The 12,262-nt window shown below is 31.7% G+C and overlaps 1 protein-coding gene across 1 annotated transcript; it reads right to left on the reverse strand.

Annotated features, from left to right (window-relative positions):
• Window positions 1–3,057: 3,057 nt before the first annotated feature.
• Window positions 3,058–12,038, reverse strand: LOC111888152 (disease resistance protein RUN1). Its single transcript, XM_023884282.3, has 5 exons — window positions 11,490–12,038; window positions 10,158–11,259; window positions 9,768–10,070; window positions 4,164–5,768; window positions 3,058–3,365 (listed from the first exon to the last, which is right to left on the reverse strand). Exons 1-4 carry the CDS (start codon window positions 11,966–11,968, stop codon window positions 4,209–4,211), a joined length of 3,444 nt encoding a protein of 1,147 aa, XP_023740050.1. The 5' UTR covers window positions 11,969–12,038; the 3' UTR covers window positions 3,058–3,365; window positions 4,164–4,208.
• Window positions 12,039–12,262: the final 224 nt, after the last annotated feature.

The raw sequence follows: 12,262 nt of genomic DNA on the forward strand, positions 1-12,262 counted from the left end.
ATTTTATGTTCACTGCTCAAACATGTATGTTTCTTCTTCTAATTTAGTTCTTGAAATCAACAGCTGCTGTTGAAATCAATTGTTCTTTTCAGCAACATTTATATGTTTATGAAATCAGCTGTTGTTGTATTTTCTTGAAATCAATTGTTTTTCTGATTTTCTTGTTGAAATCATCAACATTGATATGTTTATGAATTAAGTTTATGTTGATTTTCTAATTTTCTTGCAAGTTATGTTGATTTGATGCATGTCAATGAAAAGTCTGATTTTTGTTACGTTGATTTGCTTCCAACCAAGTATATGTTTTATTTCTTTGTTGAATTGGATGTCTAAAGAGTTGGATGGTTAGTATACATATAGTGGTAGTAATTTAAGAGGGAAACAAGTTGTGCACTATAGGTGCTCAATGAAATGCTTTAGAGAACATTGAAGTTTAATTTAATTTCATTTCGTTTGGTCTTGCACATCTCTAGTAACAAATGCAAATGGTTAAATGTTATATGCTTGTAATCAAAAGTATGCTGGTAAAAATGTGATGTATTTATGCTCTTTGAAATCATACTTGTATTCGTGAAGCAGGTGAAGCAAAGACAAAGATGAGCCAAGAGAATGTTTCTCAATGTGTTGAATCAAGTTTTTGTGAAGGATCTCCAAATCAAGAGCAATTTGAATCAATTCATAAGGACGCTATTTAACTAAAATAATGTAATTTTAATGTTAATTCAATTAATAGTATTATTGAATGTTTTTATAAAAAAATGTAATGAATTTTATTTCAATGTTGCAAGACTAAAATTATTAAATTTTGATTTGAAAAACTATTTTAATTTTATAAAATTAATTTATTTAAATTTTAGTATATTGCAGCAGTCTGCAGATGTTAAAAAACAAACAAGCTTCTTATTACAGCTTGCAACCGTTTGGTCCACCTCTTCTACTGCAGAGGGTGTAGAGGTGGTCCACAGACTTCTTGGATTTTTGCTTCGAAAAAACAAACAACACCTTAATCTTTGCACCCTCCTCATTCATCTGGGCTGTTCCTTCTCCATCTTCCTACACAAACACATGGCTACCATCAATTTTCCATCACCAGTTCCACTAATTCAAGCCTCCATCACAAGTTTCCTAAAAGTTACCTAACATAATTTGACAGAGAATTAGAGATTTTCCATCCTTCAATATCTTCCGCCTTCATTCTCTCTAGTTGATTCTCTGTGGTCCATCTCTCCTCAACCACCTCCGACAACCAAGGTAATCGCTTCATTTCATCAGACGTGTTTGGAATTAGATTCAATCTATGGTTGCTTCACTATTTGAAATTTGGTTAATGCTTATAGTTTATTTGTTTTAGCTCAACGGTGCCTTCTTCAAGCTCCTATGGTCCATCTCTTCTCCACCACGGGCGAGCTCCTCCATCACCGACGAACAAGGTTATTACTCCAATTCTTCAAATCTGTTTGGAATTTGACCTAAACCATGGCTGTTTGAGATATGTTTGATGCTTCTAGTTTATTTTTGATGCTTCAAGCCATTAGATTTTTCCATTTGAATATTTTCCATCATATTGTGTTTGATGCTTCTAGTTTATTGTTTGAAAACCATCATATTATTGCTTGATGCTTCACGACTAATTGTGTTTGATGCTTCCATTTGAAAAATTGTCATCAGGTTCTTGTTCGATGCTTTAAGACATAAGATTGTCTTTGTCTTCGATGCTTAAAATGCTACAGAACGTTTATCTTTTCCTCCTTGTTTTATGGTTGTTTCAAAACCAACATAGAAACTAGTTTACTAAAATGATATAATTAATCGATCGTTATCCTAATAGATGTTCTACAAAAGAAAATTCACTGCCCACAGGACGACAAGAGACTAAAGTGATCAACTTTTGACTAATTCCAATAAAACTTGTGACTGGTTTGCTTTCAATCTTCTCAATTTTTTTTCTTTTATACTTTTATTTTTGAAGATCTAAAGAGACTTTATTTAGACTTTTCTCCAAAGAGATCCCAAGTGATATCCCTGGAGAGGCTCTGATGGATTTGAAGTTGCAGCAAAGTTTTAGTATGCAATTAACTTTAAAGTATACATTTCCATGGTGAGATGTGTTTCAGAGTTTCTTGAAATGTCAGTAGATTATACAGTTGGAAATCTTTTAATAAGATCCAAAGCTTATTCAAATGAAGTAGGACTTAAAACGTTGCATGGGGTTGTTTCCGTTTTGTTGAAACATAAATATTGTCTTAAATATTGATCTTTGTTTAGTTTGCTTATTATTTAATGCGTAAACATAAAAATACAAGGAGATTGTGGATTTTTAGTTTGGATTTGTTTTAGAATCGGTTAATGCATTGGTTTTTTCTGCATTTTGGGTTTATATAATTAATTATTGAAATTTTATTTACAAAAGTAGTAAAAAGACCGGACTGAATATTAAGGAACTAGGCTATAAAATAAAAGAAGAACGACCTTTTGTTTTGTAATAGAATTCGGTTGGGCATCAGGATTTGCCTAATCTTCTTAGACTCATAAAAGAATAGTTTTAATCTCATTTTGTCATGTCTCACTCTAATACACATCCTAATTAATATAATGTCATGTGTTACTTTATTGTTTCTCAATTTTAAATTTTCCCCAATAATTCAGTAATAAATGTAGCTCAAAAAATCAGGATACAATCCCATAAAATCAGTATTCTGTTTTCAAAATTCTATAAATAACCAACTATTGAAAACCTAATTAAGTTAGATACTTTAAATAATTAGATGTACACATTATGTAAAAAAAAAAATATATTTGTTTGCATAATTAATGATTGTTATTTTTATAGTCTGTACGTTGTTTTATTAATGTCAACCAACCGTGTAGTACACAGGTTATCACCTAGTAATGTATATTTTGGGGTCATTTGTCTGATCAGTTGATACTCTCGTTCTGTATCATTGTGTACACACAATTAGGGTTTACCGGTTTTACTTTGTTGTGTTAGATTCTTCCAGTTTTGTAGATAATAGAAACATTTATGAGGGATAGAGTGTTGTTTGTAGGGAGTTTTCTGATGTAAAAGTTTTATATGTTCAATATACGAGTTTATGTTTTTCTATCAACATACACCTGCACCCAAATAAAAGTTCAATAGTAATGTCCTTTTAGGACAACAATAAAAATAAATATCCAAAAAGAGGGTATACAGATAGTTAGATCCTATTCCTAAAGAGTAAAGATGCACAATGGTGCTCTGTGTTTTGCCTAAATTTTTCACTAATATTGTCCACAAATCTGCTATATTTACCAAACACAGTCGATCTGGGCCCCATATTGCTCAAGAAAAATAAGGTTCTGGTTCTTGATGACGCCACTGGAGTCTGCATTAGTTAATACAACAATATCAATAACAACATTAAGAAAAGACTTAAAGAGAAAGAAATCATTTGTATATTTAAAAAACTTTGTCATGTGGAACCTTTAGAATGCAGCTGTTCTTATGAGTTCTAAGTATAAAAACTTCGATTTTGATAATCTTTATTTTACCCATGATCTGCAGGTTGGACCGATTAATATGACTCGGCTACAAAACTCTTTAAAGTGAAAGAAATCATTTGTATATTTGAAGATGGCTGCATAGTTCTAAATGAGATCAATGTCTAGTACTTGTAGTGACATCATCGTTTCATTTTATAGTTTCATCCCCTGTTCCAACTTCAAAATTTTTGCCCAAACTTGAATTTTGGAAAATCATTCTCTTATAACTTCTTATTATGGAAACATGTTTTATTGCTTCTGCTAATACTATTAAACACAATATGTTCTTTAATAGAACTTCATGAAAAACTCCCTAAATTTGATAAAAGTCGATTACTTGATTTCAAAGTCAAATATATTCATGTTCATTGACGTCCTCCTAATTTGGAACATATATATGCAAACAAAAACTTGTCAACTATCTTAAATCATTTATAAAGCTTCCATGATTATCTATAAAATGATCAGATCCACCTTGTATCAAGATCCCACCATTTTCATCAAGAATTCAGTGTAACTTTTTAAAGAAGTCAAGAGTGTTGGACTCTTTAAATTAACTTTTGATTTTTGGAAGAAAAATTAATTATTGTCATATCAATTTCAAAATTCAGTAGTTGATCAACAAAAATTAAAGAAAGTACCTGCTACAATAATTCTTTGTGAATTGGCTTTTCTGGGCAACTGTGTTATTCACTCGACCAATCACTTGACCAATAGATACACAGACCTTTCAACAAATGAATGCTCTGTGGAAGATGACTTATGGATGTACCTTGTATATTTAACACTCTTAGCGAATTCAAATTACAAATGCTGTTGGGGATATCTCGTAAAAGATTACAGTTCTCTAGGATTAGCTCCTCTAAACATTCTAATAGGCCAAGATCCTCAGGTAACTCCTCGAGACACTCACAATACCAAAGTTCAAGAGATTTCATTTGTTTCAACATACAAATGCTATCGGGAAGATGTTTAATCTTTGTAGATGACAAAGTTAGCTTCTTTAAGCATTCCAATAGGCCAAGATCCTCAGGTAACTCCTCGAGACACTCACAATACCAAAGTTCAAGAGATTTCATTTGTTTCAACATACAAATGCTGTCCGGAAGATGTTTAATCCTTGTAGACGACAAATCTAGTTCCTCTAGACATTCTAATCGGCCAAGATCCTCAGGTAACTTCCTCAGACACTTACATGATATAAGTTTGAGAGATTTCAAAAGTTTCAACATACAAATACTATCCGGAAGAAGTGTAATATTTGTATATGATAAATCTAGTTCCTCCAAACATTCTATCTGACCAAGATCTTCTGGTAACTTCTCCAGCCGCTCACAAGATATAAGTTTGAGTGATTTCAGATTTTTCAACATATAACTGCTGTCTGGAAGATGTTCAATCATTGTTTCTGACAAATTTAGCTTTTTTAAACCTCCTAACAGGCCCATGTCATCCGGTAACTTCTCAAGCAACAAGCAATGATTGAGGTTAAGAGTGTTCAGAGATTTCAACATACAAAAACTATCCGGAAGATGTTTAATTTGTGTATATGACAAATCTAGTTTCTCTAAACATTGTGATCGGCCAAGATCCTTGGGTAACTTCTCAAACACCCGACAATGATTAAGATCTAACTTTTTCAGATTCTGAGTCAGCCTAAGGTCAAGGGTCCTCAACTTTGAATAACTAATGTCGAGGGATACGAGCTTTTGAAAATCACTCACCATGTGAATTTCTTCCAAATGATAACAATTTAGAAGATCTAAGTACTCAAGATTATGTGTCTTCCCAATGCCAAGGGTCCTTAAGTTTGTATTACTGAGTGTGAGGGATCTAAGATTCAGACATCTATCTGGCAAGTGAAGTTCTGCCAAATTGTCACATTCCCCAAGATCCAACGTATTAAGATTTGGAGACAACCGGAGGTCAAGGGTCCTCAGCTTTGAGTTAGTGCAGTTGAGGTCTCTAAGCTTTGGACATCCATATGCCATGTGAAGTTGTACCAGATCACGGCATTCACTAAGATTTAACAGCTCGAGATTCGGAGCTGATCCAAGAGCAAGGATCCTCAACTTTGACCAACTCACCTCAACGGATATTAGCTTTAAACATCCATCAAGCATGAGAAGTTCTACTAAATCACGGCATTCTCTAAGAGTCAGTGTCTCCAGATTCGGAGTAAGCCCAAGGTCAAGGGTCACCAATGTTGAGCCACTAAGATTAAGGAATCTGAGCTTGTTAAGAACCTAACACGATCAGAAAAGCAACGTGAAGATTGGTGTAATAACAAAGAAATAGATGTATATATGTATTTGTGTGTGTGTGTATATATATATATATATATATATATATATATATATATATATATATATATATATATATATATATATATATATGAGAAATTAAATATCTTCCTACGTTCCTACATATCCTCCTACCCAATGAAATTGTGACGCATTTAATGTTCATTTAATGAGATTTTATGATATTTTAAATACTAATATGACACATGTCATCATTTAAATGGATAGGAGGATTGGTAGGAACAAAAGATACGAGAATATTTAATTAAGTAAGTTCAAATAGTAAAAACACTATGTTTATGTTATTATTCTGCAATGAATATTGTATGCATATTATTGAAGTAATTGTAACGTGAATATTAATGTTTGATTATTCATATATTCATTGGAATATTATTATTCTATTATAAATTTGGTATATGTGCATTATTGTAGTAAATTTTAATATTAGTTTTAAAATGTGATTATTAATCTATCTACTCTAATAAATGAAGGTTTTTTTTGCGACTTGTCACACTCTTATTTAATTTGCCAAATGTTATTTTGTGGTTATTTTGAATTAATCTTTTTTTTTTCATATGTCATTTTATAAGTTTTTCTATACTTTTAACTTCCATAAAATATTGTAGTATAATAATTGCAATAAATATAGTAATAAATGTATATCAATGTCATTGATGAACTTACCTTATAATGTCAAAATTCTTAAAATTAAAGCTCATTAGTTTTATTTATTTATTTAAAATTATTTGTTCAAATTTAAAAGATAAAAAACATTTCAATTATAATAATTCATTATTTTTCTTATATATATATATATATATATATATATATATATATATATATATATATATATATATATATATATATATATATATATATATAAACCCATGTAATACATGAGTCTCACAACTAATTTTTACTAAATAATGACATGAAGTTGGGGATATAATTGATTGTAGAATAATAACATGAAAGTAGTGTTTTTACATTTCCACTTTCCTTATTGTTTTTATTTGAACCATCATATATATATATATATATATATATATATATATATATATATATATATATATATATATATATATATATATATATATATATATATATATATATATATATATATATCTTTACTATCTTATAAAAGAAATCTCACTATTTCTAAAAATAGATTGAATATAATAATATTATTTTTTTAAAACGTTCAAATTATTAAGCTAATAGTACAAGTAATCATTAATAAAATAATATTAAATTTTAATATGTGTTTTGAATCCTTATATTTCTCAACAAATTCTATCTCCTTCCCTGAATTTCGGATAATTCAAAATTTGAAACCATCAGAAAATACATGTTGATTCAAATATCCCTCCTGCAGATGGCTCTTTCTTAACATGTTTTTATTTTAATCCTTACTTGTAATTGATTTCATCATTTTTAACTTTTTGTATTTTTATCTTATAAATATATTAGGTGAAGACTTTATTATATCAGGTTTGTTCCTAAAAAGGTTTTTACTATGATTCTTTAATGTGTTGGTTTTGCAGGTTCAAAGAACTCAACCAAGAGGTCCAGTTAGAGCATTGTATTATCATTAGTTTGTATACTTTGGCATCTTATTTTTGCAATAAAGAACGGTTAAACACAAGATTTGACATGATTAAGGTAGTTAGTATATTTTTCATCTTGTTTAGTCTAAAAATGAAACCTTTTTCATCATTGGTCCTTATAATATCAAGTTTCATCATGTGGACTTCCTGATTACAGTTATTATTGTCCTTATTATAAGGTTCTATATAGATTTTGTTCAATATTTTAAGGTTTCGAGAACCTAAATCAATATGAATCCTTGAATTACATAACATCGTTGAAAATGTTTTAATTTGTGACCAAACTTTGTTTAAAATCACAATGAACAAGTTGACACCTGAGTATTTTTGTCTTCTCAAAGGCCTATTTTTGAATCACAACACCTGATATTCTAAAGGTTTATTTTATAAACTATTATTTATATATTTTAGCATTTTACTTAGTAAGACATTAAATTAATAAAGGAATTAAGAAAAACAAAAAAAAGGACGATAAACAATACAAGTGGTTTGGGTATGTATAAATGGAAGTAATAACCATTTAGGGGGTGTCTGGCAAAAAAGTTTATTGCTTATTAGTTTATTAGCTTATAAGTTAATAAGTAATTGTATGGTAACTTATGAAAAAATGACGTATTAGAGGTTCCCCGCCGGAATAAGTTATTTTAATCCAGACACTTTTTTAACTTATAGTGATGTGGAACCTAATAAGTTGTTTTAAAAAAGCTTAGCCAACCCCCCCCCCCCCCCCCCTTTAATATGGGATGATAATGCTCTTGAAAAATAGATGTCATTTAATATTCATTTCTCGAAGTGAACGCAAAATGATTTTAACTCTAAAGAGATCAAATTATTCGCCGCCCGCCGCTTTGCGCGGGTAGACGGCTAGTATATATATATATATATATATATATATATATATATATATATATATATATATATATATATATATATATAAAGAGAGAGAGAGAGAGAGAAGGAGAGAGAGAGAGAGAGGAAAGAGTTATTTGTAAAACCAATATTTATTTGAGAACTTGAGAACTATTTATCCAACCAAAAGTTTTCAAAACAAACGCCACCACGCAACCCTAATCCATGTGTCTAAGACCTTATCACATGAATATTTAGATTCGTATGTATACATATTCAGATATGCATCCAATACATGTACGCACATTCAAATATGTATATTTATACATTTCCTTTTTTCGAGATTTTTGATGTGTGACTGGCCTAGAGCCCTAGACGAGGTGTCTAAGATCATGTGGTTCTATTGGTTTTGAAATTTTTTGGTTCTTTTAAGTTCTTGTGTCTTTGAGTTTTCAAAAGAACTTATCCACACACACACACACACACACACACACACATATATATATATATATATATATATATATATATATATATATATATATATGTATCCACTTATACGTGTATGCACATTCAAATATGCATATTTATACATTTCCTTTTTTTCGAGATTTTTGATGTGCAACTGGCCTAGAGCTCTAGACGAGGTGTCTAGGGTCATGTGGTGGTATTGGGTTTGAAAATTTTAGGTTATTAAGTTCTTTTATATCTTTGCGTTTTCAAAATAGCTTATCACGTACGCATGCACGTGTGTGCGCGCACACACACACACACACACACACACACACACACACACACACACACACACACATATATATATATATATATATATATATAGAACGATTGACTTGAGATTAAAAAAAATAGAGATTTTGAGATTCAACCTTAGCCACATATTTCTTTTTTGCCGCTCTAATGCTCCAACATACCGGCAGCAACGAGGTACGCCTAATCATACTATGTTAGAGAGGTATAATCATATATATGTTTTTACGTATATGCTTAATCATAAATGATTATACATATATGTATGTTCATAAATTGAGTAATCATATATGATTATGATAGTTGGAGGTAGAAGAGGTGGTGGTGGTGGCAGAGGTGGCAGTGGTATAAGTGACGAAGGTGGCATTGGTGGGGTCAGCTGGTGTCAGAGGTGATGGTAGTGGTGGTGGCGGTGGCGATTGTGGTGGTGGGGATGGTGGCGGAGGAGAAAGGAACGAGCAACGCTATATAATTATTTATGATTATAACAGGTCTGCGGTGTCAGTATGCCAGATGGTTAGAGCAATAGCTGTGAAATATATGGCTAAGGTTGAATCTCAAGATCTCTATTTTTTTTAACCTCAACGTGTATATATATATATATATATATATATATATATATATATATATATATATATATATATATATATATATATATATATATATATATATATATCATTACAAGGATTCATGCAAAACAATCAATCAACAATAATTTTACCTTTCTTTCTCCCCCTTCCCAAAGTCGTACAATCCTGCTGTCATCCATCTCTAGTTTAACAAGGTTATCTGCTTGAAATGTTTTGGGTAAAGAACTAAAAGGGTAACAATACCAGTGCACATATTGTAAAGCATTGGGAAAGTATGGGTTGACTTGTGTCAATAATTTAATTTTGCTTGAATCAATAAATCCCAGGGACATGTGAAGAAACCTAAGTTCCTTCATCTTTCTTAGACCTTTAACAACAAGTTCAGGATTGACTTTCCAAGTGTAGAATTGTATGCATGTTGTTGCTTCAGTGCCCTATAATCCAAAGAAATGATAAGGAAACTTAGTTAATTAATGAAAACAAGTTAGTTTCGTTATCTTACAAATACACTTGATACTTACTAAATCGTTAGTGAGTATATCTTCAATTTCCTTGTTTAGCCACAATCGGGTATGTTTGTTAGGCTTATTGGCATGCGAACGACGAACAATATTCCTTCCCATTTCTACAATATGATCATGCATGCCCACACACTCATCATCATCAATAGTTATGAGAGATTTTTGCTCAAGAACTCGTAATCCATGTCTAGCATGAAATCCACAACTTTCAAGAGCTTCAATTGCTTTGTCTTTCAACCAACCTTTTAGTATGCAGGCAACATCTAGGAATATTTCCTTGTAATCATCCTCTAGATCTACATAGCTTAATTCCAATTTCTTCAGAGTTTCCGTTAATGGAATTGCTTTAAGTCTTTCTAGTGCATCTTTCCATTCAAGCACACTTTTACCACAAAGAAAAGAACCCAAAATTCTTATGGTCAAGGGAAGACCAGAAGCATATCTTACGAGTTGTCGTGATAGCACTTCGTACCCATGAAGTGGAATTTCTCTACCAAATGCATGCGTACTTAAGAGCCAAATAGCTTCCTTACCCGATAACAGATTGATATTATGGATCAACTTCACTCCGTGTGCTATGAGCACTTGCTCATCTCTTGTTGTAATGATAATTATACTACCAGGCATAAACCAATTAGCCTCACCGGCTAAAGCCTCAAGTTGTTGTATGTGATCCACATCATCTAGAACAACAAGAACCTTTCTACCACGCAACATCCTCTTCATCATGTTTTTCCCATCATAAACATTAGTTACGCTTACTCCTTGATCATTTAAGACATCTAAAAGGACTTGATTTTGCAATGACTTCAAACCAGACAAAGAAGCATTTGAAACTTCTCTGACATTCTCAACGAAACTTTTACTTTCAAACTGAAAGGATATTTGATCAAAGACAGCTCGGGCCAAAGTTGTCTTTCCACCACCTCCAATACCCTTGATCCCGATCATGTGAACATCATCAAGACCAGTTCCTAATGATAATAGAACATCCTTAATCCGAGTCTCCATGCCTATTAATTTTTCATTAATGCTGAAATTGATGGAACGTAATTCTAGGGAAACCTCTTCAACAATTTTTTGGATGAATTTAGCTTCATGCCTGTATTTTATAGAGATTTCAGTTAGCTTGCTCAAAATCCCACATTAGCAATTACATTTATGCGAAGTAATAACATAGTTGTATAATCATATTTCGTGTTTAATCTTTCGATAAGACTCAATTTTGAGTAAGAAGTTTACGAGATGCCATGGATGACCAATATATACCTAGATTAGGAAAAAAAAAAATACGATGCAAGATTATTGTAGAGCTACGATGAGAGAATTTACCCATCAACAGTATTCTTCAATTCCCAACCAGCCAAACCTGATGCGTCTTCCAGAGCCTCTATCCACCTCTCAGCACCCTCTTCAGTTTCATGTTTGGCAAAGGCTTTTCCAACTGCTCCATTTTGGTTGCGGACCTCTGTGGGTTCGACATCATAGAAGACAGGGTAAGCCATATGTCCAGTCGTCTTGTGACACTCCATTATCTTCACAAGCTCATCCAAGCACCAAGAGGAAGAGGCATAGTTCTTGGAGAAAACAATTATATAGATTTTTGAGTCTTCGATGGATTCGATGAGTTCATCACTGATCTTTTTCCCTTTCTTGATCCTCTCGTCGTCCTTGTAAGTGTGAATGCCTTTATGCTGAAGAGCATAATAAAGATGGTCAATGAAATTCGTACGAGTGTCTTCTCCTCTGAAACTCAGAAATACGTCATACTTAAAGATCTTGTGAACGGATGAAATGGAAGAAGACGCCATTGATGGTGCTCTTGAAGGATCCTATAACAGCAAATATTTGTTGGGAGAAATTTATATGAAACAATTGCAACAAAACTGAGATAGGATGAATAGCCTCGAGTGTTTATCAAGAAAAAGAAAAGTCAATGGTAGAAGCTGGTAATGTGACGTGGGTGTGATGTGTTTCGTATTAATTAATTTGTTTGGAAAAGCTTTGTGGTTTGGTGGAGGAAGAAAAGTCGCTACTTGTTTCTATATTTATTTCTTTCTATGATCTTATATATATATATATATATATATATATATATATATATA

The sequence above is a fragment of the Lactuca sativa genome, chromosome 9, assembly GCF_002870075.4.
Source record: "Lactuca sativa cultivar Salinas chromosome 9, Lsat_Salinas_v11, whole genome shotgun sequence".
Classification (NCBI taxonomy): Eukaryota; Viridiplantae; Streptophyta; class Magnoliopsida; order Asterales; family Asteraceae; genus Lactuca; species Lactuca sativa.